The following is a 27273-nucleotide window of genomic DNA, read 5'->3' as shown; positions in this document are numbered from 1 at the left end:
TAGGCTCGTGCTTTAGTTCAAGAAAATAGAACCACACCTTAGAAATACAACAGTTGTCTTTATGTCGATCACCAGGAGAAATACTAATCAACTATAGAGTTTAAAAAAATCTTGTCTAGTAAATCGAGACCAACTATTTCATGACACTGACTATTTATTATGCATTTTGGCATTCATACTGTGTTTTATTTACGTGAATACGACAGTAATTCATAGCTTAAAGTGCTGATTATAAATATGAGCGTAATAACAAAATTCGATCGTTTTAATTAGAATGTAATAATGCAGAGTCGACAGAAAATGAGTTACAGCGAAACAATTTAGATACTCGACCAACTCAACCGAAATCACCCAAATCTAATATGTTATCGAAAAGTAAACGACAAAGTGATGAAATAGTTAAAAATGCGTTTCCAACTGCACCACTTTGATCTCAGCCAGATGTATGACTGAATACTCTACAACCTTCCTTCAAACTCCGCTTTAATACTCTTTCAAACATGCTTCTATCTGGTGCATTGTATGGAATTCTACTACTAGGACAAGCATGTGCTAGCATCTATGCAGATACAGAAATGAATGGCTCTATACTTTCAGATATACCTCCTGGATTTACTGTTCCTTCTACCGAGGAAGTTGCCCAGTTTGCTGTAAAAGGTGGCGAGCAATTCAAATTCGAGACGGAAGTGAATCGCATGATGAGTATCATTATCAAAAGTCTATACAAAAACAAAGGTGGCTATTTCTAGAAAGAGTTATTTCGCATGGTTTTTGTAGCTTGTTTAATTATAGCAATAGACTAACCAAGTTTATGTTGGGATTCCAATTTGAATATCCCATGCTGTAGAGGTGTTTCTTCGCGAGCTGATTTCGGTATGTCATTTACAGCCATATTCACTTAAAATGAAACATTTTTCTGTATTCACCTTGTAATAAGTGAATATAGTTGTAGTTAGGACTCGACACAATTATTGGTTGCATTTGAGTGTATTATTTTTTCAATGTATCGAGTTTTTAACTAGCCTATTGCCTTTTCTATTTGCGTATCTAACCTTTATAGAATGCCTCGGATGCTCTTAACAAAATTCGATTCTTGTCATTGACTAATCAAAAAGAAATGCAACACAACTCAGATCTAAAGATTAGTATTGTAGCTGACAAAAAACGTAAAACCCTGACCATTACTGACACTGGTATTGGCATGACTAAAGCCAATCTGCGCGAAAATCTGGGAACCATTGCAAAGGTAAAACCATTCTAGTATTTTGTGTTGTTGCTTTTGAAATATAATACTGCAGAGCAAAGGTATTTTGGGGTTTCAATCAAGTGGATTGTTATTTAAATTAGAAATTGGTACAATATTAGTCTGGCACCTCGGAGTTTCTTTTAAATATCCAGAAAAACGGCACCAATAATGGCCAGATTGGACAGTTTGGTGTTGGCTTTTATTCTGTGTTTTTGGTTGCAGATGCTGTTACCGTTATCAGTAAAAATAATGCCGATGATCAATATATTTGGGAATCCACATCTGAGCATGGTAAGCAGTTTTGAATGAATGGAGTGATCATTTGGCATTTTAGTGACTCTTTTGTTAGATTTTAAAATTGTTCAAGATCCACGAGGAAACACTCTTGGTAGAGGCACCCAAATCATTATCCACCTGCAGTCGGATGCGTATGAGTTTCTTGAAGATGAAAAGATCAAAAAGCTGATCCGAAAGCATAGCCAGTTTATTGATTTTCCCATTTATATGTGGACTATTCGTACCATTGACAAGCAAGTTGTTGAAAACGAAGCTAAATTATCCAACAGCCAAGAGAATACCGACGAGCACGAGATTCTTGATAGTAGCAATAAGGAAAATGGAAATACAAAGACTGTATCACATAGGATTGCAGATTGGGAACTTCTTAATATACATAAACCCATTTGGACTCGTCCTGCATCTTTGGTAACTGAAAAAGAGTATGGTGAATTTTACAAATCGTTTTTCCGGGACACTCTTCCACCTCTTGCTTATAGTCACTTCAAAGTCGAGGGAGATACCGATTTTAAATCGATTGTTTTTATTCCCAAGAATCCGCCATACAAGTTTCTTCAACCCGATGAGCCTCAAGGAAAAAACATTCGTTTGTTTGTTCATCGAGTGTTTATTACTGACGAACTTTCCGAGTTTTTACCTCGCTGGCTTAGTTTTGTCAAGGCTGTTGTTGATTCAGATGATCTTCCATTAAGCGTGTCTCGTGAAACTCTCTCAAAGCATGCCGTGCTAAAAGTCATTCAAAAAAAAGTGATTGCCAAAGCCATTGAACTCATGATACAACTGTCAAAAGATCCAAAAGAGTATAAGCAATTCTACAAATCATATCGTTTGGCAATCAAGTTTGGTTTGGTAGAATCAAAGGGGTATTACAATAAGCTTGTCAAGCTACTTCGGTATGAGTCCACCACGCATGAGCTGACAAGCTTGCAAGATTATGTTTTACGTATGAAAAAAGATCAGCCGCAGATCTACTTTATAACTGCAGGCGATGTGCAAACTGCCAAACACTCTCCGTTTGTTGAAAAACTAACTGCTCGTGGATACGAGGTTTTGGTAAGAGTTTAAAATTTAACTTGACTAACCACGTATCTTTTACTAATGTTTTTGCTGACTATTTACATTCAGTATATGACTGATCCCGCCGATGAATATCTAGTTCAAGGCGACTTGAAAAAGTTTGCTGGAAAACCAATGCAACACATTGCCAAAAGTGGACTGCTGTTTGGGGATGAAAGTAGGTATATGCAGTTTTATTTGTATAGTCATCTAAAAACTTGACAATTTGCATGGTGCTTTTTTGAATTTACATATTCTGTACTACCTGGTTTGTTGATAAATTAGATGAGTTTACGACCCAAAGAGAAAAATTGCAGCTTCAAAAGTATCAGCCACTGCTTGACTGGCTTAAACTTAAACTAGACTCGATGGTAGAAACCGTTCGTATTTCTATGCAGCTTACCACCTCTCCTAGCGCAGTACTTGCAAATGTTCATGGTCTTTCTCCTAGCGAAGAAAGATTGTATGCTGCACAATTGGGTGATCGTGATGATCCATTTTATCAGTTTTCTATTGCCCAAAAGCGTATCTTAGAAATCAATCCTGTAAGGCAAAATTGTTGATGGTTGAGCTGCACGTCTACATTATAGTCGAGTTTCTACATATTTTTTCATGACAAATATTGACAAGTACATGCATGTATTGTAGAACCACCCAATTATTGAAGGTATGCTTAAAAAGCTTAATGATGGAGAAGAAGAGGCCATGTCAGATGTGCCATATTTGTTGTTTGAAGCCACCGCAATTGGATCTGGATGGGAACCACGCGATACAAGAAAGTTTATGACTTCTGTTGAAGGAACACTACGTAGATTTATTGGTGTAGATACAGCAGCCGAATCCAAGGTTCAGATTGAACCTGCTCAAGAAAACGATATCCCAATAGCTGAGCGTATAGCTATGATCAAGACTGATGATTTTGTAGATTCAGATCAGATTCGAGATCCATATATGGATCTTTACGATGAACTGTAGACACAAAAATTCATGGCGGTTTTAATTTAAATAAATTATTGATAGCATATATCCTGGATACATCGAGTCATTGTAAGACGCGGCTTGATTTAAAGCGTACCTGATGATACACAAACCATAGTTTTGAATCAAGATTGCCCACTGTGGAAATAACCACAGATTGTATGAACAAAGTTTAAAACTAGATTCATGTACTGTAATCCAAATATTGAGTTGGATTATTTTCAAGCCTGTACAAACGCCTAGATTCTAATATCAAATACGTTTGCGTTTTAGTCCAGCAACAATGATCGCATGTTTCGACAACACAATTTTACATGCCAATCACCATTCAGTCAGAGAATTCAAACCCCAATTTTGTTCAATAAATTCCATCAAATTATTATTTCTTGAAGTTGGCCATTTATTAGTATTTTGACTCTTAGCGTTTCATTTTACGTGAATACGACAGTAAATGTGGCAAGGATGGTTTAAACCCTTTGGGGAAGACTCTTTCCAGAAACGACTGGCAAAGTATTTGCTCAAGCAGACTATTGGTAGATTTCTTTCTGATGATGTCAACTGGGACAACTACGACTTCCAATTGGTTAATGGCCAAGTTACTCTTCGTAACCTGCATTTGGAAACTACGGTAATCTAGCATATATACCAAAACTTTATTAGAATATACATATACATATGCTCTGTTCAATTGGCTATTTCTACCTTGTAGATAGTGTCTAGCTCGATCTAGTACTATGCTCACCCCTGTCGTGTACATGAAATGATACTGATTCGAGCTTTATTACTTGCATTGAAATAATCCTGCGGATATAAAGACTATCAATAAAGCCATTGGAGATGTGTTGTCTGTACAGATGGTATCTGGTCATATTGGTACACTAAGAGTGGTCGTCCCTTGGAACGGATTCTTTTCAGAAGCTTGTTCAATGGAAATTGAGGATATGTCGATTGATTTAGCACAGGTCGACTCTCAGTCTGAACCCAAGCAAAGCACTGATTCGCATATATATGAACAAGAACAACAGCACTTGAACACACAATCGCCTCCAATACTATCATCATCATTTCATTTTGCAGACAATTTTATTCGGACCGAGCTGGGCGATGATGACGACTCACCAACAAGATTACCTGACCAAAACGAATCTGAAGGAAATGGTCTTTCTGATCTTGCCAAAATAATTGAAAATATTCTCAGTAAAGTCACTCTTTCATTGAACCGCATCTCAATCAAAGTTACATCAAAGTTGAATGCATCTATTGAGCTGAAATGCGGCCAGATTTCACTTTGTGATCATACAGTAGATACTATCCAAAGACTGATACCCGAGTGGTTATGGTTCAATCAAGTAGAAATGCCGGTGAATACAATCAAGTATCTTCGAATACTTGATATTTCAGTTGGATTAATTGCACAAAACTCGCACTCCACAATTCCACTATTGGCAATTCCAAATGGATGGGTTCGCATTTTATTCAAACAGGACTCTACTGGATATACCGATGTTTCTAGCAGTGTAATCTCAGCTACCTCAGCTGCTTGGCTATCAAGTTTTGATATTTCCTGTGACATTGAACGTATCATCGTGGTATTGCATCCAACACACATTGAAGATATATTGAGCATATCATCGTCTTTATTATCAAAATCAGACTATATACACCAGTCATCGGATCACCAGTCTTGCTCGCCCATACAAAATTCCCCAGCAGATTCAGCCTTATCCTCTTTGGATCCATTTTTGCTCACCCTTCATATTGGACGTGTATTTTCCTGTATTTTTCATCCAACTGAACGGCATCCACGGCAAAATGACTTTGATGTATTGTGTTTGAACGATCAAGATGTATCGGCTCAGCTTATTGGCATCAATCACTTGCGCGTTGATTTGCATACTATCCATATTCAGCTTCAGCATCACTATTCGTCCTTGGGTCAAGCGTTTGGAATTGATCTTGTCATACGCTTACTATTGGTAAACCACGCGCTTCAAAAACTTGGAGATAAGATGACTACAATTTTGGACATTTTTCCTGCTGCAGATGTTCCTTTGCAAAAAGGCATGCACAATTTTGTACTGGAAAAAACCGAGTTACCACGACTGGAAATTGGATCTTTACAGCCGTCACAAGAATACGTTCGTGTCAGAATTGAAAGTTTTGGTAACCGTACGCTTTCAAAGGCGCATCCTTCAATGGAGAATCAACAAAAATCAGCAGTATGGAGTCATCATGTGACTGTTGTGCTTCCACCGCTAATACTGTCGATTGCTGCCGATGTTTTGGAGGATATTCAAGTCTATGCTTCTAGTTTTAATTTCAAAAGCAAACCATTTTCTTTTTCCACACAAGACTCTGATCCATCTGATTCGACTCTAGATGCTGAAAAGGTAGACTATATTGTCGATTATTTACCGTGTACCACATCGCTTCGACATATTTGACAATTTATTTTTGTATATGCAATACTATAGATTGAATTTTTATTTTCCATGGCGTGTCCATTTGTACGCATTGCAGTTGAAATATGCAAAAGAAAAATGTCAAGGTACCAGTTTTGCTGTTTTCAACTATAAACTAATTTTTCGAGTATAATTTATTTTTGCATTTTAAAAATGTTTTATGCCAACAACTATACTGAGTAGATACGATTCAGTTTATCCAGTTGTTGATGCATTTGATATCCAGTTTGGAAATTTCCAGCAAGAGGCTTCTCCAGGTAGAACTTTAACTGAATTTCAATATGTTGAGCATTGCATTTTACTTACTATATTTTGATTATTTGTTGTAAATCAAGTTCTACAACATAGCGACGGAATCAATGCTGGGCTTGTTGTTGTTGGGCTTGCAACAACAACAAACTACTCAAGTATGCTATTCAAAATGATGAGACCGATATTTTCATTGACTACATTCAACAAATAGCTTACACTTTATTTTTAGAATATCGACCCATTGCTCTGCTTGAAAATCTATATTTAGATTTGTCGTCTAAAAAAGATTCCCCGCTCAGATATTCAGCTCGATTTGATGAAATTGTATCTGATCTCCATAAACTATACCGCGAAAATACCCAGAGTTCAGATGAAGTTTCTGTCAAGAGTTGGTCCGATGTTGGCTCTGATCATATTTCATTCGATAATGCAAACTCGGTTAAACATGGAAATGATTCACGTACAAAACATCGCCACGACCATCCATTAGCGGCTTTAACTGTGCGTTGATTTTGAACGTTCATCTTGTTATATTAGTTGGCTGACAAGGCTGTTTTAATGTGATATGCTAGATGTCTGTTGTAATAGTAACTTGTCAAAACGTGGATGTGCATATTATGGATTCTGAGTTTTTGTACGTACATAGACTATTGGAGCAAATTCAGGCTTTAAGTTCAAGTGATCAAGGAATTGCATCTTATCCAAGCTTTGCGCTATTGTTTATGGCGACCAAAGGTTGTTGACTAGGTTTTTGTGCGTTGCTGTTTTGAGTTTCTGATTTATTTTTATATTTAGGGTCTTTGAAGTTGACTGCATGCCTCGAGCTAGTGACAAGTCAACGGTTTGATTTAAACTTTTCCAATATGGATATGGTTGTCTCGTTAAACTCGGCAAGCAGTAAAAAGGTTTGTTTAAAGTATTTTGATTGTTTAACAATGCCTGTCAAGTATCCTGCTTGTTGCTGAGTATTAACTGTTGTGTTTTCTCATTCACTGTATTTTGAAATTACAGAATTCTGTAGCAGTTGAATTTTCTGCAGGGCGGATTGAGTTTGCGGTTCAAAAGTTTTCGCCGGGAACACTTTTGCATGAGAAAACTACTGTTTTCAATCAAACATGTCATGATGAATCCAGTCCAATGATGCGGGTTGTGTTTTCACAGTTTGACGATTTTGAACTTGGATTGCGGCAAACATCTATAACTACTATATTCAGCAATTTTACTCTGCATCTTCCGTTTGATTATTCGGAATTATCGCGAATTGCGACTCGGAATCTCGATCAGTTGTCTGACCAAGTAGGGTATTTTAATCTATGTTATTACTAATGAGTCGAATGTTTTTAAATCTTAAATGATTACACCATGTGTTTCCAAAACCCTTATTCATTTTCATTCATTATACTCTAATAGCCACAAACACCTGGACCCGAACTAGATGCGTTTGTCAATGTACATGTGCTATTGAGCAATTACAATGTCATTTTCATGACAGAGCCGTTTTGTGGTGCAATGCTTTTAAATGGTGGAAAGCTTCGCATCTCAACCAATTTGATTGCAGAGTCGCCTACCACTTCGTACGATGTGTCATTTTTCAACACTTTATTGAGCTTGTCACATAATCCCAACTCTGGTGCGATCTTGTCCCAGTCACTAAGTAATGAGCAAATTCAGCCCATGGGATCTTGGCTTGCTTATCTACGATTTGTAAATGTGAGTTTGATAAGAATTTGTGTATTTTCGTTTCAAGGTTTAGCAATGCACTTACATGTCAACATGTATTTAATACTCTAGTCAGTCGGATTTGTTCGAATAGGACAGGCTGATATTATTCGTGCACTAATTCGAATAAACGAGCCACCCATTTTGCCAAATCTAGAGGTAATAATATTAGTGTAATGTATTGCATTGACTATCATCTAAAAACAGTGTATACTTTTAAATTTTATTTAATTTAGATTATAATTACTCCAAATCAATTGACAATTGATACATTTCCAGATTCCTTTAATGCGGTTATACGGCTTGTTGAGTCATTATTTCCAAAGTACGGTTTAGAGTAAGCTCTGTAAAGTTTTAGATTGCTCAATTAGTTTGTTGATCTTGTGACGATATATTGCTTTAGGGAATCTTCATCCGAGGTAAAATCTAGCTCTTTTCCCGACCCAGTTCCGTCAGCCGAATCTACTCAAACACTGGCCTACCAAACAAACGTGTCCGACGAAAATGTGTTTTGTATGATTGGCTTTTATTGAAACTTTGCTTTAATATTGTTTATTTGATAGTACCGATAATAACAATATCTAGTTTTTACTAGGTCTTGTCGATGAAAATGCGTTTCAGTTTGCTCAGCCAGTTCCCAGTTTTGAAGACAAGGATTTAGATGAAAGTGATCACGATTGGCTAATGGGATTTGATCATGATTTGGCCACTCATAAAAAGCCCGAAGTGATCACTGGAACTGTTCGTGGATATGTTTGTCCTGAAGAGTTCACTATTGACCAAAATTATCTTGCTAGACTTTGTGCTGAAGCTGTTCAAGAAAAACAGTTGAGTGCAACATGCTTGTTTTTTCAACTATATATATTTACAAATGATTTTTAATTTTTTACTACTGCTGTTGCAATGAAATATCTATGCATTAGACCTGTTGTCCCGCCGCAGAGTGTGTTTGTACTTAAACACTGCAATGTGATTTGGCGACTTTATGAAGGATCTCATTGGAATTACGATGATGAATCGTTTAAACATTTTACTGATCCTACTCGGAAAGAGTCTCAAACGTACCGTGGTGATCGTGCAGACCAACAGGAGAATGAAGCGTCGATTCCATCTTCTCGAGGTTCGAATGAAAAGCATGCTGCCTTTAAAGACAAAAGCGAAGCTGGTGATTCGTCTATTTTGGAAGATTTTGAAAGCGATATACATTCCACACAGACATCTTTCAAAAAACAAACAAAGGATTGCGAGCTTGAACTACGGCTTGTTCATATTGGTGTGGATGTCAAAATGTTCCCCGAGGATAGCACACAAACCACTTTGGATGTTCAGTTTAATGTTCGCGACGTGGAAATTATTGATCATGTCAAATCTTCTCAATGGCGTAAATTCTTTAGTTATATGCAGCCAGAGAGTAATACGCTTCCACGTGAGACGGGAAGCGATATGATTACTGTTTCATGGAGCAGCATTCCTCAAACTATGGGAAAACCAGAGATCAGAATGAGGGTGATGTTGATATTTTTTGAAATCGATAGTGATGTTTATTTGATGAGGTCTGGACACTAATGTATGTATTGTCTTGAATGACTTAGGCAGCATTACTTCCGTTTAGAATGTACATTGATCAGGTATGGTATTAGCATGATCATCACTGCTATACACACTGCACTACTTTTTTAACAGAAATATGTGCTTTCAATTGATTTTTATTAGGATACACTGAATTTTATTGTTAAGCATACTACTGAGATTACTGAGATTCGCCAGATTCAATCCAATCCACCCATGCCAACCTTGCAAAAAACACCATCAGATAATATATTTTTCCGTGAGTATATAGTATTATTGGGTTGAGATGCATTAGCATAGTTTGTTTTTATCTAAACATTGCATTACTGTCGTGTTGAAATAGAATTTTGCGAGATTGAGCCTGTTATGATGAAAATTGATTACAAACCCAAACATGTTGATTTTTCAAGTCTTAAGAACGGTTCGTTGATTGAATTCCTCAACTTTGTTCATCTTGACAGTGCCGAGCTGTCACTCCATCGTATCAGATTAGCGGGCGTAAGGATTTTTGATCATCAATGCATTGTGTAGAGCCGGCTTGTTTATTCTGTATCTGCGTCTAATGCTGATTTTTATGACCAAATTAGGTACGTGGATGGGATAATTTAGGAAAGCGAATCATGAATATATGGATTCCACATATTCGTACTACACAAGTTTCGAATATGGCTTCTGGCGTGTCGACTGTTCGTCCTTTTGTCAATATTGGTGCAGGTGTTGCAGATTTGGTTTTACTTCCAGTTGAGCAATTTAAAAAGGATGGACGTATTGTAAAAGGTGTGGTGCTATTGTATCAATATTTTACTTATTAAGATGCTATACTAAGCATCCAAAGGCTCTCATATAACTAATGTGGTTGTTGATGTGTTATATAGGGTTACAAAAAGGTGCCGGTGCATTTCTTAAAGCTGCTACGATGGAGACTATTCGATTAGGAAGTCGTGTTGCAGCAGGAACTCAAGTTATTTTGGAGCGTGCAGAGGAATTTATGAGTAAAACAGATTCTAATAGCAACTATAGCAATGTAGACGGAGGAAGTAGCAGCAGAGGCAGCATTCGAGGCGGTGCAGGAACATCTATAAGCGGTGGTGGGATTTCTGGTAGCGACTACAACAATGATCGTGGCAGACAGCAGCTATCTAAATTCTCTGACCAGCCGCGTGATATCCGTGAAGGTTTACAGATGGGTCTTGCTAGCTTAAGTGAGGGCGTTCGGAGTGCTGCTCGAACTATTTTTGCAGTTCCAACCGATATCTACGAATCGACAGACGAGGTAGGCGTCAAACACTTACCGTGCATTGGATTAAGCTTTTCAGTGTAGTTTAGCTCAACTGGCTTTTATTGTTTATTGCATTGTTTAACCAATAGGGACAGGTTCATCCAGTTGTGCGTGCTGTTCCCGTGGCTATTTTACAGCCCATGATTGGAGCAACTGATGCAGTTTCCAAGACACTTGTTGGTCTTGGAAACACTCTGGACAAGACTCAGCAACGACGCATGGAAGACAAGTATGTATCCAATCTGAAACTATTTATTGAATTGTTTTAAGCTACTTTACAGTACAAATTGAGCCAACTTGTACCATCTTTTGTGATGACATCATTAGATATAAGCGCCATGGATAGTGGTTTTAAAGAAACCCAACGGCACATTTGATTTAAACTTTAAATTGGTCTGGGTTTTTTGCATGCTTTTCGAACTGTTTCATTCAATGACTCGGCGAGCGTGTTGCATCCTTCAGTTGCAAGATTCAAGACATCCTGAAAATGATTCAAATGTAGCCTCGATTCCATCTATTGGAAATGAAATACACATTATTTGTATATTGACATTTAAATCAGACAACTTTGATCAATATAAACGAGTATGGTGTATAAATATGAATCTTACACTCAGCATTGTAAGTTTTCCACTTTTGGGCAACAGTGCAGCCGTTAAAACAGGCAGTTCAGCTGATTCTTCAATATAGTTCAAATCGAGTAGAGCCGATCCATTTGAAAATCCAGCGGAACAGGCAATCACATAGTCGGACATGGGAATACCAGCATCAATCATAGCCAAACATGTGGCATTGATTGCAGCGTGTAAAGCGCCTAAAATACAATAAGCAAAAATAAATAAACTCGACTCAATCAAACATCTAAATCATGGATTAGTTTAAATAAAAAACTCACCGCCATCTAGTTGAAGAATTTGGACATATATATCAATCTCTGATCGAGGAAAAGTTGAAGTCATAACTACTGGCTCAAAGGTTCGTTTGATAATGGATGCAATTTCCAGCATCCGTTTATCTCGCTTCATTTTCAACTTTCTCTCTCCCGAACTAAAACTTGCTACATTGTATTCAACATTAATTACCGCTCGATCATGAAGCTGAGCACTCTGAATTTTTGACTAGAATGCAATCAGGTATGAACTGAATTAGTGGAAAGTTGGCGATTGTAAAAAATCTGAGATGGGTTTAGATAAAACTGTATGGACCAGCATTGATAACTACACACTTCTTTTGGGCCATAAACTGCTGCAACACATTTTGTATTACCCAGCTCAATATATGCAGATCCATCGGCGTTTGTAAATAAGCCCACTTTGGTCAGCAATCGACGGAGCTCAGGAGGTCTACGGCCATCAACTCGAAGCCCTAAAGCATTGAAAATAAGTACAATTAGCTGCAGAAACAGCGCACAAATGAATGCAGATGCTGCCATACCTTCGGGCGATACCATTTCGTTTCTAGACATGAGCAGTTTGTGATGAATTCAAACCAGCAAAATAATTTGAATTTTTGTCACGCTCATCATCACGTGATTACTGTTTTATCAGTTCAGCTTTTTCGATTTGAATTCACTGCAAAATATTATGACAGAAGGCGATCAGCCTCGGAAGCCTCAGACAGCAGGATCTAAAGCCGAGAGATTGGCTTCAATTAAAACACCTCGCATTCCCATTGCGTCTGGATCTTCTGTTTCTGGAGATGCGTCGACCAACCCGCCTTCAGGATCTACTGATTCAAAGCCAGTATGTATTATATCATTGAACTGTCAAGCATGCTTCATCGTAATAAACCCAAGTTGATCTGCAGCTCCAATTCCCTGTTGATGTTTAAATTGAGTATTTTAATTTCAAATACAATAGGCTGGACCCAAGTTTGCACCTACAATTCCTGTGAGGAGAAATAAAAAGGAAGCTCCAAAACCTGAAATACCACAGGATAACTCTTCAAAAAGGGGCCGTGGAAGAGGTCGTGGTCAGGATGGTGTAGGAAGAGGTCGTGGTCGTGGTCGAGGTATATGGCATTAAAGTGATGGGATCACAAAAATAATACACTGGCTCAAAGCACTATTTGGATCTAATTCAACCTTTCTGATAAAATGCCATTTAGGTAGACTAGAAGCCGAAGTTACTGCGTCTGGTCCCTTTGCTCTTGGTCCAGCACAGAGAGGTGAATATCAAGACTGGACAGTTTAAACAGCATGAGTGTAGATGTTCTGGCATAAATCAATGTGCTAATACGATGCGATGTTGATTTTAAAAAGGTGCAATTCAAGCTCCACGTAGAATGGGAGATTTCACAGCTACTATTAAACATGAAACAGAGGATATGCTGTTTGATGATGCAATCGAAGATGGTCAAGACAGCTCGGTGGTGTTTTCTGGAGATATTTTTTCCCCGCTTACAATAGATCATAACAAGAATCTACGACGTATTTTCAAATCTGAACGTTCTGCTCAAGGTTGATATTATTATAACAGTCCTGTATATTGTTTATATCCATAACCTGACACTAATTTATTATATAGAACATGTAGCTCGTTCTAAACTAAACTCTGAGCATGTTGACGATGATATATTGACTATAGAAGACCCTCTATCTACGCCAATGGAGCTTGATGAAAATGAAGACGAAAACGAAAACGTTGAATATACGGTAGACGGAGAAGTTGAAGATAACATCAAATCGGAACTTGCGATTGGCGATGTAAGGATCAAACTGCATTGTATGTTTACTTTATTTTATTTCATGATTTAACCATGATATATGTTTCAGTTGCTGTTTTTCCAATTTCCATTAATGCTCCCCAAAATGGCTGACGAAGACGCTACTACCACCACGGTAGAAGGTGATGCATTTGCTTCCAATTCTAGATCTGAAAGTGCACGATCACAGCCATCAACACAGACCCAATCACAGCCTAAACATCAATTTGCAGGAAAGGCAGGACAGTTTATTGTGCGAAAATCTGGTCGCACCACTCTGATGATTGGCGGTGTCGAGTTTGAGGTAATGTTGACATCTCGTGTATTTTGAGTATTATTTATTAGTGCTGACACTTGTACACGGGTTGATTGAACCATAGGTCAAACATACACCAGTAATTAATTTTACACAGAGTGTGACATATATAGATCAAGAGATTAACAGTCTCTATTTTTTGGGCGATGTGCAAAATCGATTTGTATGCTCTCCCAGCGTCAATTCACTCATAGGCTAATTAAAAGTACAAATTAAACAATATAAATCATATGTATTGAAAGGGATGCAGAGTTGAGCTTTTATTCTTGAAAAACAAGATATTCCTTTAATTTGTCACTTTTGCATCAGTGAAAACCAAACACATCATGCCACTAGGATTACAGTCAAGACACCAAAATATGCCGTACAAAAAAGTGTATGGTTGCTGCAATACAAGAACCAATTACTCGAGAATCGTGACAAATGAATAGAAATGTTTAAACTACACCCATACTTTGCAGGTTCAAATGCACTTCAATAAGCTTGATGGCCTGTTGAATCTCCAAATGCGTACGTGCTTTAGCAAGCCAATCTCGAGACAATCTTTTAGGCCATCCAGATAGTTGGTTGATCTCGCGTGTAGCCTCGTCCATACGGTTGTTGAAAAGATGATGCTCAGTACGTGCCAAGATGGATTCCAAATCTGTACCAGCTACGCGGCCGTGTTTTGGAAGGATAAAGTAGGATAAAAACAAAGAAAGTGCATAGGAAAGTGCACCAGTATCATCCGAAACAAGCTGGCTGCGACGGAGAGGAGTTGTAATGTTATGAAGGTAGTTGGTAAGCTCTTGATACGAGGTATATTGTCGAGCAGCATCTTTTGGAAGAGAGGATACGATCTGCGAAACAAACTCATCACCTTCACAGAGAGCCTGGAGAGCCTTCAACTCCTGAGAAAAGTTTGTAGTGTGTGGATTATCAATTGCCAAGCGAATAGCACGAAGTGCAGTTTGAAGCTGATGAATGCGATGACTGCGATCAAATCCTTCACCGGCGTCCAAAGAAATGCGTTCAAGATACTTGACTTTTAAAGCAAGATGATCCAAACGGGACAGGCGTCCTTCACGTTCCTGATCAACACGCTCCTTGACTTCATGCGACCAAAACTTTTCAAGCTCGGCTGCTTGGCGTTGAAGATCAATATCTAGAGCGGCACGAAATTCCTCGGCTTGTTTTATCAGCTGCTCTGCTAGATTATGCTCATAAGCAGATGTAAGATTTTTTTCTTGATCTAGTAACTTTGAAGTCAGCTCTGACTCGAGTTCAAGTGCCTTTTGAGAAAGAGCATTATTGCTGTTTTCACGAACAGCATCGATGGTGCGCTGAAATATGACCGCTTGCTGGCTAAGAGCGGTATGCACCATGGCAACTTCATCGGCTTCCAGATGGGTGACAAACTTGGTAAGAGCATCAAGATCCTTGCGCGCTTTTCGTAAATGGGTAGCATCTCCAGAAAGCGGTTCGGCTTCATTCAGGAGATGATTGACGGTTTTGGACAAGTCGTCAAGCGTAACCATGAATGACTCAAAAACAGGAAGACGGTTTTGAATAGCCTTGACACCAGCCTCAGCATCAATGGTCTCGATAAGTGGTGGAGACTGAGGAACTGCTACTTTTTCAACGGGAGTTTCTTTGACTTCGGGCTTAGATTTGACTTTTGTAACAACAGGTTTCTTTTCAATCTTGGTTTCCAAGACAGTCTTGGAAGTTTTATCATCAACAGGAGTTTGTTTCTCCATTACAGCCGGAACTGGAGTTGGAGCTGAAACTGGAGCTGCGATTGTCTTTTCACTGGGCAGATCTTGTTTCTTGAGAGTTTTTGGGGAGGCTGGATGATCGTCAGTCTGTATTTTGACAATGGCAGGAGTCTCGGTCACCTTCTTCTCAGCAACAGGTTTCTTTGCAGCAGGCTGAGGTTCGGCATTAGAAATAGCTGGCGCAGTAACTGCTGAAGGCTTTGCAGACGACGATGAATCAGCTTTGGATTCAGATTGACGAGCAGTCACACCCGTCACGGCAGAAACCACGGAAGAGTAAACAGCTTCTGCATCGTGTACAACAGACTGTATCGTATCGGTGGTCTCGTTGATCACATTCGTAGCAACTTTAATGGTGTCTGAAGTAGCATTCGACACAGTATCCACATAGCCAGATACAGTTTCAATCGTAGCGTTGGTCATCTCGGTTGCCTGGTGAATAGTGCGACCGGTATAGTCGAATGCATGCTCAGCATTTGTTTTTATCATGTCTGTAGTGTCTGATACAGACTGGTGGATATCCGATAGGTTTATCTTACGAATCCGAGACTCGAAGGATCGAGTTAGATCCAATGCAGCCTCGCCTCCAGGCACTTGATTGTTAATCCATAATTTGTGAATGGTTTCGTTCTTTGTGGCAGCATAGGCAGCACCAAAATAAACTGATGTCGAAACAACTCCAATAGATAAAAGCCATTTGACGGGACTAAATGATCCTGAGCCTGTACTGCTAACAGTTGAATAAAGTCTTGCATTCTAGTATTGTGTGTTAATAAATACTGGCAATAATTTATGAATTCAATAGAAACAATAAAAGTAGTGACCTTGGATGAACCAGAAAAATAAAGACTGGTTTTAGACCTGGCAGCTAGGCGTAGATGATAAGAAGCAAACACCATCACAGTATGAAATAGGCGATCTAAACATTAGAATTCGAGCTCAAATCAACGCAGTAAACTGTTTGATCGGACACGATCATTTGTCGTAGAATCACTCGAGTATTAAAATGGTTTTGTGGATGCAATTTCAGATACTGAAAACTGATGTTTATTCAGGTAGTCAACGTCTAATAGAAAATCAAGCCACATATTTGAACATTGTTTATTCCAAATCAAGAGGCAGTCAATGCAAGATAAATACCAGTGTTTCCTTTTACGTGAATATCGCTGTAATATTGTGAAAATAGCAACTATTTGGAAACATCCTAGGCCAAAGTGGCTCGGCTTCCAACACTTGCCGATTCTCCCTTCAAAAAATGCTGATATATTCTAGATAGTCGGCTATGATCTGCTTCACTCACTGATGGCCGTGTTTTGGAAAGCACGGCTTTTATATGTGTATCCTGGATAAATATCTACAATATGCAACCAACCCATGCATCAATCTGTATCAATAAAACTAAACTGCATCGTCATGCAAAACAATAACATGTTTGAAGCTTGCCTGTTTACGATCAGTAATTGTATCCTCATGTGTGTTAGACTGATCGGTTGCTTTGGACTCCCTCTTCATCGAGGCTTTTAAAGCTGCCAACTATCAATTCATAATCAAAACTCAAACTGTTATTACCAGATATCAAAGCAAGACAAAATTGTCAGCGCGCATAGATCTTACCTGTTTCTTCAAACGCAGTCTACTTGAATGATCATCGGATTTGCCTTTTCCAGCAGATAAAGCAAATGGCACATCCATATCATCTACACTTGAATCAGCGTTTTCAAGTTTCTGTCCAACAAGCTCATCTCCCATGGATTCCCGAATTGCCATCAAATGTGCACTATACATCATCCCCTGGATATCAGCCCCTGAAAACCCATTGGTTTGATCAGCCAATTTGCTAATCGAGACAGAAGACGAAACTGCAAGTGTTTTTGAAATCGTCTGGATAATATCCTCTCTATCCAATCGCGATGGCAAATCACACAAAATAGTCTTGTCAAGTCGGCCTGGTCTAAGTAACGCCGGGTCAATAAGATCTGGACGACTACATATTACGCAGAAAAATCCAGTCCCAAGCAGTATATTAGTTGGGATTGTACAGTGTCTATGCTGCATCATCTCTGCATGGCACGGCAATTCAAAAATTTAAAGCTAACCTTGTTGCAGCAAGAACAAATACACCCTCAAGTCCTTCAGCACCATCCATCTGTGTCAACATTTGATTCACTACACGATCCGTAACACCCGTGTTATCATGTCCTCTGATATCAAATCATAAATACAGATGAGTTGATATATATGCACAAAAGTCAAGTAGATTTCTACACTGCACCTTCGAGGAGCAATTGAGTCAAACTCGTCAAAAAACAGGCAACATGGGCGAGCAGATTGCGCTCTTTGAAACAAATCACGCACCTACATGCCAATCAAATATTAGAAAATCAGCTATACACTCGGTCAGATATACAGCATTCACCAAACATGGCATTTTCAACTCACGGCCTTTTCACTTGCACCAATATACTTGTTCAACAACTCTGGACCTTTGACGCTAATAAAATTCAGACCGCACTCTTTGGATACAGCAGATGCAAGCATTGTTTTTCCACAGCCAGGATATCCAAACAATAGCAATCTGTCAATATAAATTAATAACCCATACCTAAACATACCACCACGTTTATCAAATTACATGCTGAATTTACCCAGATCGAAGACGCAAAGGAAAACTGGAAAATATCTGTGGATACATTGTTGGCCATTTTAATGTTTCCAACAGCATTTGCTTGACGTTGCTCATTCCGCCAATCATACTCCATGACACATCCGAAGTGTGGAGCTTTACTCCTTGTACTGCTGATGACTTAAATCCCTCAAAAGCAGCGTGAAAATCCAATGTAGACAAGGTTGAAGGTGGTGTGGTTTTTATGCAACGCATAGCATGAGATTGCCTTGCTCGCTCGACTATCTGCACAATATCAGCTACAAGGTAACCGTCCATAAGTGATGCAATCAAATCATAATTAGGAGGTGTGGATTGCAGATCCAACCCACTCAAATACTTTAAAATCTATGTAGAGTATGATAAAATTACTGGATCAATACGTGTTGGATCAAATAAATGACACTATAGACACTTGCCTTGATCCGATTTTGCTTATTGGGTGCCTTGATTTCTACAGTATGTCCAAATATTTGTCGTTCTGATAAAACACCATTTAGTTGTGTCTTGTCCAAGAGAGTTGCCACGACAAACACTTTTGCTGGTGTAACAATCCGATCCATCAAATCTAAAAAAGCATGTGCAAAGACTTGATTTTTTGACCCACTCGACTGATAATTAACCCAGTGTTAGTGTAAATGCAACTAGGCTTTCAATTTCAACCAGTCACAACTTGACAACTCGTGTGAATGCATACTTCAGAATCTCGAGTCAGCAATACGTCCAAATCATCAAAAATAACAATTGAAGGTGCGTGCCAAACTGCCTTGATAAAAGCCAATTCAATCGCTTCAACAACTTTTGTAGATGAAAGCTGTTTTAGTCGAGCGCAATTAACTCGTGCATGATCTGTAATATATACACACCGTGTTATACTTTGGTATCTACGCCAGCACAGTTACAACATGGTATAATGACAAACCAATCATACTTACGTAAATGCTGGTGTTGTGCAAGCTTCAAAGCAGTTGTTTCTACCAATCGTGTTTTTCCAGACCCACTTGGACCAGATATCAAAATGCCAGCTGGACCTAAATTTTCAAAATAAAGATTTAAAAAGCACTCTTGAAAGCGCCAGATACTCTTCTATAGGAGTTGGCTTACTGGAGATATTCAATTGTGAAAATGATGTTTTTAAAAGCATGCATTTGGAAATGTATTGAAAAGCCTCGTCCACAAGCTCGTTAAATCCAGTCATGTAAAGTTTATCTGCAGCATCATATATTTCTCTAAATTGCACGGGCTTGGATAATTAGCAAATTATTCATTTCAACATATTTAATAAATTATAATGATTACATTGACCAATAGAAACCAACAAAATTTACCTCCCATATGCCAAGACCGCTTCGTTGGCATTAACACGAGCACCAACTTCAATTGATGGGATATCCATTAATCGCACTACAAAAGCAAGTGGTAGTGTATTACTCATAGTTGTGCTCAACACATTAGAGTCGTCAAGTTCTTTTGAAAATACAATTTTTGCATTTAAAGCCAAAGTCGCCGTTTTAATTGGTAGTATCATGCCATCAAATATAATGCATTCATCATCGTTTCCATTTAAATACTTTGCAAGATAATCTAGTAATTCAATGTAAATAGTGTTAACTAGGCAAGACGATCGGGATTATCATCAAGTATGGAAGCAGTCAAGAATGAAATAATTACTATGCAATTGTTCTGCAGCAGCCATGGGCGAAAGCATATTGGATAAAGTAACAATATCAATTTTAGATGGCCTTTTATCAATGCGATCTACAAACTGGACCAAAACTCGACCGAATGGCTCTAAACACAACTGTAATTGGAGTGCATTTCCCATCACAACATGCCCAGGAGGTACATTGGGTGAGACTTTGATTGTAGCATAAGCATGTGGCAGTTTTTTTGATAAACGTGCTGCAGACGATACAAAAGCCTGTTCAGCATTTGTAGCAGTTTGATGAGTAGCTTTTTCTGGGCCAGATGACTGATCACCGCCAATCATTTTTTCAAATTCCAGATGCTGAAGATATACTCTACTTTCTTTGTGTAATTCCTTGGTCATGTCTTGTGGCGATAAAAACACGGTCCATTGGGATAGTTGTTGACTGCGATCAAAAGGCTGAGCATGATATTCTGGCAAAAAACGCAACTCGACTGGTGGCAGATCGATCTGCTTGTGGGGATTCAGTGTTGTTTTAGTTGATTCATTTCTTAGTTTAGGAGCCACTATGATCTCTACATCCTGTGATAATTTTAAACAGGTTTTAGATTCTGGTACAGTTGCTACAATTTTAAGATGCACACATGTTTGATGATGGATCCAGATTGTAACGATTTGATTGAGATGAATGATGCGCAATTGATTCAATATTTGTTCTTCGAGATAGCCAGCATGAAGTTCTAGAATTTCCCAATCGTCAATTGAAACAGGTTCGACCGAAACAGATTGAGCATTGAGAGCATCCTTGATAGGAGTCACTGACACCTAATTCAAGCGAGATCATTTAATATTGTTTCGTAGATCAATGATTAAAGACCAACTTACGGATTGATTATGAAAAAGTCCTTGAGATTGGCCAAATGAAGCATCAATCTCGATGATTCCATGAGAGTCTGATGAAATAAGAGACTGACTAGAAATTCCTATGTTGGATGGAGCAACACATCCACCAGCCCATCCAACATAAGTGGTTTTTGCACTTTGATTGGTTTTTATTCTACCTTCTGGTCTCCAAGTAAGCTGAAAGACTACATTTCCGGGTGTCTGTGCCTATGTAGATCAAACACTCATCAGTACATCAACCAACGACTTGAAATCCTGACTATTCATTCCAACTTGATGACATCTACTGGATTTAAAGAGTATTCAAGGCTTACAAAGGGTTCATCCCAAAGAACATTCGTCCATTTAAGTGGTAAGTTAACAAAGCAAGTCTTTGAGTGCACAAAAAAGACTGTAAGAGTAGCCATGAATGTATTCAAGATCCAGTCCAACAACAAACTGGAATTGCTTTGAAAAGTCTAGCAAACCAAAATAATCCAAAGCCATTTCAACTACGAAAAATGGCAAGTTTATTCAGTTTTTGTTTTAGGCATCGATATAGAGTCTTTGGGTTTAGTATTTAAATGTTCAAGAGTCGATAGCATTGCCTTTCGCGTTGTTTCCATTAGTTGATCCACATCTGCAGTTGTTAAACCGGCAGTTTCAATGGGTGGGAGAACTAGTCATAAATGAATTAGATTTAATTGCATATTTCAAACAATTTTAGCATCTATGGCTCACCTCTGATCTGAATCGTCGCAGGCTCAAATACCATTTCAGACTCGCTGTAGCAGGGATAATATGTAGAACAGACAATAGGAATGAGCGGGATATTGCCCTGTGTAGCAAGATGGAATGCTCCTTTTTTAAATGGTAGCAGCATTTTAGTTTTTGCCTGCGATCGTGTGCCTTCTGGATACATCCACAGTCCAAGCTAAAATGTATGGTAGTTAAAAATGCTAGAATTAGCACGAGTTTGATAATGATCCAAAGCAACTATGATATTCCAAATCAGTCTTTCCAGTGGTATTTACATTCTGACTTTTCAAAAGATCGGCCACTTTTGCCATGGTTTCAATGGCACTTGATCTATCACTTCGATTAATAAAGATGTTCCTGGCAAGTTGCACTAAGGTATACAAACATGTTAGATATACCAAAAAAAGTGGAATCTCCAGTTATGCTTTCAATGATACATCAGTGTAGAACCTACTGAATTGACCCATAAAAGGATACCATTTGATTTCCGCCTTTGCGAGAATTGCTGTATTGACAGGAAAAACAGCACCACTAAATTGGTAAACCACAAGGGATGGATGATTAATAGGCGAATGAAAAAGTAGAAGCAATCAAATGAAGAATTTTTATAAATCATGTACAAGTAATGATTGAGCATCACACCTGTTGGAATCTTTTGATTCAAACTACAGATTGATTCGACAATGATCAAGATGTAATTCATGGCTCAAAATAAGGATTTTCAATGATCTTATAGAGTAATCAATTGATTCCAACTTGGCAGACGATTGAATGCATGCAATCCAGTCGATTCAAACAAGCAGAATGGTTTATAATGGTACCTACAGAGTAAACATATCCAAAAGACTCTGGTGGTTGGCGAGAAACACACAGGGACGAATAGAAAGCAAGTGTTCAGCACCTTCAACATTGCAATTGATGTTACAAGCAACAGAAGCTGTTCGATAGAATATTTGGCCAACAAGCCAGTTGGCATAACCTCCTTTGCCAATCAAATAGAGAACAGGAGAAGCAAGTATGCCAGCTAATGACGAGATGGCGATGCAGATAAGGAATAGAAAGATGCGGACAATGAAACGAAACTTGTGGTAACGAACAAATGCGATTCGGCCAACGACACCCACAACCAACAATGAAATAGCAGTAGAAACCTGCATCAGAATAGAAAGTAAATAAGATCGGCAAATCCTTTCCAAGGGCGGCAAACGCATTGCATCAAAAATCACCGAGTCTTCACGTGTAGAATATCGTCTGGAATGAATCTGAGCAGCAGCGTCCTTGTTCTGGTGACGATCTGTAACAAGTCGATCGCTTGAAGAATTGATTCAAGACGGTAGAATTGTTTTGTTAAGCTATTGGACTTGAGCCACGCCACATGCCATCAAATGTCAAACCAAACTTGACTTTACAACTTGATTGTTGCAGAAATAATCATGGATGAGTCGCTGTGGTATGTTGTCGTTATTCTATGAGCATTCATTGTCCTGTGTTTAATCTACTCTTTAGGGAATCTGGAATGTCGCTGGTGCAAGGACAGCTCACTGATTGCATTGAGCTTATCCGTGAACGGAATAGAGCAGTTTCTCTGCACATGTCAGTCGAGTTGTTGGATCATCGCATATCATCATGCATGTCTAAAGTACGTCAGAGTTTGGCCATTGAAGAACAGAAGTTGTCTGATGCTGAAAGCAACCGGAATATGTAGGTTTATTACTGTTACTGGTTGTCATGCATTGTGGACCTTGTCCTTTATGGAATACAGCTAAACCAGGTATTTGGGGTTTTACTTGTAAACTGTTTAATAGACCTACTTCAGAGCTGAAGAAATGGGAACAGGCAGTACTGGCTGCTAGTCAGCAAGTCGATCGCTTGGAAACTCCTACCAAGACCGATACAACCCCACCAAGAAAACCACTTGGTAATATAGCTAATACTCCAGAAAGAAACTCTGGGAAATCTTCAGTGTAAGTTGTATACATCACACTACTGGCTGAATCTTATTCCCAGTCTCATACTTTACTAGTCGACAAATACCAGGATACAAGGCATTTGTAAATGTGGAGGACAACACCGAACATGCAGACTTGGACAATAGTGAATTACTTCAACTGCACTCGAGAATTATCGAACGTAAGCAAAATACATGTAAATCCAAATACTGTTGTAGTCAAGTGTAAACTCAATACAATCAATGGAATAGAACAAGACTCACACTTGGATGGACTAAGCGAAACGATCGCACGACAGAAACAGATGGGTCAACTGATTAGCAATGAGTTGGATATGCATGTCGATTTATTGGATGAAACAGAGCAAGTGGTTGATTCAACTCATGCACGACTCAATACAGCAGCAACACGATTAGGACGAGTCATGGAAGATCATGCAAGCAACTCGCAAGGTATTGACTTTGTTGGTTTCCAAAACTGAAATGATACTAACAAAACAACTGATGATTTAGGAGCGTGCATGATTGCAATTTTGGTAGTGATATTAGTTTTAGTGATTGTAGTAACTCGGGCCATCTAAGAGTATGCAATTACTTGTAAATGATAAAATGAAATTGACCAATTCTATTATAAACACAACTTTTACCTGGCATTTACAGCCATATTCACGTAAAATGAAACACTAAATAGAAGAGTATATAATAAACGACTAGTCTCCTAAAATGGCTAGTGACAAATGCACTGACAATACCGTGTCCTTTAAACTCTTTAGCTGACTAGTTTCATGATGATATGGAAACAATAGCTGAATTCCTGAGATATATTGAAAACATGAACGTATCTAGGATGTTTCAAGACACGACGAATACGGATTGATGTAAATATGAAAAGTCGAGTCCAACATTTGGATTAAAATGTATTGCCAATCACAAAGTTCAAACTCATAGTTTGTATGAATGCCAATTAAAGCACTAATTTCAGCAGAAAACGAATATTTGACCATTATTTCACGGAAGCAAAACAAGACTGCAAATACAGAAAAGTATTCTATTTTACGTGAATACAACTTTAATCACTACAGCCATGAACGGTATGGGCGGCATGATGGTAAATAGCATTGCATGTTGCTGTTACTGACTATTATTATAATTGACAATTAAAATGGAAACTTGCAAGATTTCCTTTATATTCACTGTAATCCAACCTCCGATAGTTATATATCGAACATACTTGTTACTGTTGTGTACTGCATTATTGCTCGATAGAAAGTGTCTGTTGATTGGAGCAGTGATGATGGATCGCTTGCTTTGATATATGATGGTTTTATATACTTGTGATCTTCCATGTTCTTTCATGTTCCGCCCTCGAGTCCGACTTAATATCACCCAATGTCCTGATCATACTGTGATATTAAGTCGGACTAGAGTGCATTCATCCTTGCGCTATATCTAGTTGCTATCTTTTTCAAATCATCATTTCCTGAACATATCATGGATCTCACTGGCCATCTACCATGTTCTATCTGTAATGTGGCCAACATTCCATTGCTTTAATCTAAAGATAACCCTATTTTGGTCTCATTGGATATCGTAGCAACCACAAATCATTATTCTCAAGGATGGTACCGACACATCTCAAGGCAAAGGCCAACTCTTGTCCAACATCAACGTTGCTTCGTCCATCGCCGACTCTATCCGCACCACTCTTGGTCCTCGTGGAATGGACAAACTTATCGTTGATTCCAGGGGTGATGTCACCATATCCAACGATGGTGCTACTATTCTCAAGCTCTTAGATATTGTTCATCCTGCTGGAAAGGCTCTTGTTGACATTTCTCGTGCACAAGATGCAGAGGTACAATTTCATCTTGATTTCAGTCCATGAATTTTTACTCACAATGCGTTGGTTAGGTTGGTGATGGTACAACTAGTGTCACTCTTTTTGCTGCAGAATTATTGCGAGAGGTCAAACAGTACATTGAAGAAGGTGTTTCTCCACAAATTATTATCAAGGGCTTTAGAAAAGCGTCTGTCCTTGTAAGTCTACATCTGCATTGTTTGTACGATATATAGATTCGACTAGGTTGTGCACTAATCTATTTTTGTAATGTATGTGACAGGCGACCAACAAGGTCCGTGAGATGGCTGTTGCTATTGAGCGCAAAAACGCAGTGTAAGTCTGGTATTCTGATGGATCAAGTTGGATCCATTTCATTACTGATGTGTATTGGGTACTTGTATAGTGAATTTCGCCAACTTCTTGAAAAGTGTGCTGCCACTGCCATGTCTTCCAAGATTATCCATGGCCAAAAGGAATTCTTTACCAAAATGTGCGTTGACGCTGTTCTTCATTTAGACCAAGAAGAACTCAGCGAAAAACTGATTGGCATCAAAAAGGTTCCTGGTGGTGCCATGCAGGACTCTCTTTTTGTCAATGGTGTTGCATTTAAAAAAACCTTTTCCTACGCCGGATTTGAGCAACAGCCCAAAAGCTTCAAGGCTCCCAAGATTCTTTCATTGAATGTTGAACTTGAACTCAAGGCTGAAAAGGATAATGCTGAAGTCCGTGTCCAGGAAGTATCCGAGTATCAGGCCATTGTTGATGCTGAATGGTCCATCATCTACGATAAACTGGAAAAGATTGTCTCCACGGGTGCTAAAGTTGTGCTTTCCAAACTCCCCATTGGAGATCTTGCTACTCAGTATTTTGCTGACCGTGACATCTTTTGTGCTGGACGTGTTGCATCAGAGGATCTTGTCCGTGTTGTCAAGGCTGTTGGTGGTGCCATTCAGACCTCTGTCAACGATATTCAGACCCATCATCTTGGAACTTGTGAGCAGTTTGAGGAAAAACAGATTGGATCCGAACGATTCAACATTTTCAAAGGATGTCCCCAGGCCAAGACATGTACTCTTATTCTCCGTGGTGGTGCCGAGCAGTTTATTGCCGAGGTTGAGCGATCGCTTCACGATGCTATTATGATTATTCGTCGTGCCATTAAGAACAAGACTGTAGTTGCTGGTGGTGGTGCTACCGAGGTATGCAATTGACTATTGTTGCTTGTGTAAACTTTCATGGCGTGTGCTGACTTGCTTGGTTTATTGCAATACTGATATATCTAGATGGAGCTTTCCAAATACCTCCGTCAATATTCTCGCTCTGTCGAGGGCAAGCAGCAAATGATTATTGCGTCTTTTGCCAAGGCTCTCGAGGTTATTCCCCGTCAACTCTGTGATAATGCAGGATTTGATGCAACAGACATCCTCAACAAGCTTCGACAGAAACATGCTCAAGGTATGCTAATCTAGTATTCATCCTAGTTAAGCTGATCATTGTCAAAATTCTTACAGGCATGCTTATTAAATATGAATGTGATACTTTACTAGGTGGTATGTGGTATGGAGTAGACATGGAATCTGAATCGATTGCAGACAATTACAAAAAGTTTGTATGGGAACCAGCATTGGTCAAGGTTAATATGATTACCTCTGCTACTGAAGCTGCCTGCTTGATTCTGTCTGTTGACGAAACTGTCAAGAATCCTCAAGCCGAAAAACCCCAGGCAGGACCACCCATGCGTGGTCGTGGTCGTGGCATGCCCCGTCGTTAGGAATCTTGCTGTAGGCTGAACAGATATCAATCTGATCGAGAATTATTATAAATGCAATAGTTTTGAATCTGGCAAAATGAAACCAAGTGTTTAATTGAATATTTTATTTTTGGTAGTGAGTTTGCATGA

At 38.8% G+C, this 27273-nt stretch overlaps 10 protein-coding genes across 10 annotated transcripts; 6 read left to right on the top strand and 4 right to left on the bottom strand.

The window, feature by feature from the left end:
- Positions 1-575: 575 nt before the first annotated feature.
- On the top strand, positions 576-3574 carry BATDEDRAFT_12047 (uncharacterized protein; the record flags this gene model as incomplete). The annotated part of the gene is made up of 8 exons (XM_006679303.1): positions 576-735; positions 848-873; positions 1061-1246; positions 1366-1537; positions 1596-2596; positions 2669-2777; positions 2885-3144; positions 3248-3574. The coding sequence occupies 8 exons, from the start codon at positions 576-578 to the stop codon at positions 3572-3574; spliced, it is 2241 nt and encodes a 746-aa protein (XP_006679366.1).
- Positions 3575-4005: 431 nt separating this feature from the next.
- Positions 4006-8543, top strand: BATDEDRAFT_89167 (uncharacterized protein; the record flags this gene model as incomplete). Its single annotated transcript, XM_006679678.1, has 12 exons — positions 4006-4205; positions 4393-5967; positions 6052-6125; positions 6223-6296; positions 6375-6446; positions 6521-6796; positions 7087-7196; positions 7303-7587; positions 7702-8001; positions 8083-8169; positions 8247-8347; positions 8414-8543. The coding sequence occupies exons 1-12, from the start codon at positions 4029-4031 to the stop codon at positions 8541-8543; spliced, it is 3261 nt and encodes a 1086-aa protein (XP_006679741.1). The 5' UTR covers positions 4006-4028.
- A 370-nt stretch (positions 8544-8913) lies between these two features.
- On the top strand, positions 8914-11204 carry BATDEDRAFT_89166 (uncharacterized protein; the record flags this gene model as incomplete). Its single annotated transcript, XM_006679677.1, has 8 exons — positions 8914-9516; positions 9603-9638; positions 9724-9838; positions 9923-10077; positions 10167-10356; positions 10455-10852; positions 10948-11087; positions 11186-11204. The coding sequence occupies 8 exons, from the start codon at positions 8914-8916 to the stop codon at positions 11202-11204; spliced, it is 1656 nt and encodes a 551-aa protein (XP_006679740.1).
- BATDEDRAFT_19845 (uncharacterized protein) lies at positions 11189-12290 on the bottom strand (the record flags this gene model as incomplete). Its single annotated transcript, XM_006679335.1, has 4 exons — positions 11189-11372; positions 11470-11672; positions 11754-11976; positions 12084-12290. The coding sequence occupies 4 exons, from the start codon at positions 12288-12290 to the stop codon at positions 11244-11246; spliced, it is 762 nt and encodes a 253-aa protein (XP_006679398.1). The 3' UTR covers positions 11189-11243.
- Positions 12291-12441: 151 nt separating this feature from the next.
- Positions 12442-14098, top strand: BATDEDRAFT_35286 (uncharacterized protein; the record flags this gene model as incomplete). Its single annotated transcript, XM_006679503.1, has 7 exons — positions 12442-12600; positions 12718-12868; positions 12965-13024; positions 13119-13316; positions 13384-13562; positions 13632-13865; positions 13942-14098. 7 exons carry the CDS (start codon positions 12442-12444, stop codon positions 14074-14076), a joined length of 1116 nt encoding a protein of 371 aa, XP_006679566.1. The 3' UTR covers positions 14077-14098.
- Positions 14099-14114: 16 nt separating this feature from the next.
- Positions 14115-16561, bottom strand: BATDEDRAFT_35285 (uncharacterized protein; the record flags this gene model as incomplete). The annotated part of the gene is made up of 2 exons (XM_006679502.1): positions 14115-16390; positions 16496-16561. 2 exons carry the CDS (start codon positions 16559-16561, stop codon positions 14315-14317), a joined length of 2142 nt encoding a protein of 713 aa, XP_006679565.1. The 3' UTR covers positions 14115-14314.
- Positions 16562-16726: 165 nt separating this feature from the next.
- Positions 16727-21351, bottom strand: BATDEDRAFT_89162 (AAA family ATPase peroxin 1). The gene is made up of 15 exons (XM_006679606.1): positions 21162-21351; positions 20830-21054; positions 19968-20769; positions 19625-19880; positions 19401-19525; positions 19232-19327; positions 18994-19145; positions 18710-18907; positions 18280-18644; positions 18074-18209; positions 17907-17989; positions 17731-17835; positions 17249-17618; positions 17078-17167; positions 16727-16988 (listed from the first exon to the last, which is right to left on the bottom strand). Exons 1-15 carry the CDS (start codon positions 21252-21254, stop codon positions 16839-16841), a joined length of 3246 nt encoding a protein of 1081 aa, XP_006679669.1. The 5' UTR covers positions 21255-21351; the 3' UTR covers positions 16727-16838.
- Positions 21352-21356: 5 nt separating this feature from the next.
- On the bottom strand, positions 21357-22742 carry BATDEDRAFT_89161 (1-acylglycerol-3-phosphate O-acyltransferase SLC1; the record flags this gene model as incomplete). Its single annotated transcript, XM_006679605.1, has 5 exons — positions 21357-21505; positions 21568-21760; positions 21861-21955; positions 22040-22116; positions 22411-22742. 5 exons carry the CDS (start codon positions 22740-22742, stop codon positions 21357-21359), a joined length of 846 nt encoding a protein of 281 aa, XP_006679668.1.
- Positions 22743-23018: 276 nt separating this feature from the next.
- On the top strand, positions 23019-24015 carry BATDEDRAFT_89160 (uncharacterized protein; the record flags this gene model as incomplete). Its single annotated transcript, XM_006679676.1, has 5 exons — positions 23019-23035; positions 23092-23286; positions 23391-23549; positions 23609-23715; positions 23786-24015. The coding sequence occupies 5 exons, from the start codon at positions 23019-23021 to the stop codon at positions 24013-24015; spliced, it is 708 nt and encodes a 235-aa protein (XP_006679739.1).
- A 585-nt stretch (positions 24016-24600) lies between these two features.
- Positions 24601-27248, top strand: BATDEDRAFT_19837 (chaperonin-containing T-complex subunit CCT7). The gene is made up of 7 exons (XM_006679334.1): positions 24601-24641; positions 25128-25388; positions 25445-25570; positions 25654-25706; positions 25777-26572; positions 26657-26828; positions 26921-27248. The coding sequence occupies exons 1-7, from the start codon at positions 24618-24620 to the stop codon at positions 27142-27144; spliced, it is 1656 nt and encodes a 551-aa protein (XP_006679397.1). The 5' UTR covers positions 24601-24617; the 3' UTR covers positions 27145-27248.
- Positions 27249-27273: the final 25 nt, after the last annotated feature.

The sequence above is a fragment of the Batrachochytrium dendrobatidis genome (assembly GCF_000203795.2).
Source record: "Batrachochytrium dendrobatidis JAM81 unplaced genomic scaffold BATDEscaffold_7, whole genome shotgun sequence".
Taxonomy (NCBI): Eukaryota; Fungi; Chytridiomycota; class Chytridiomycetes; order Rhizophydiales; genus Batrachochytrium; species Batrachochytrium dendrobatidis.
This window is presented reverse-complemented; position numbering and strand designations above follow the sequence as displayed.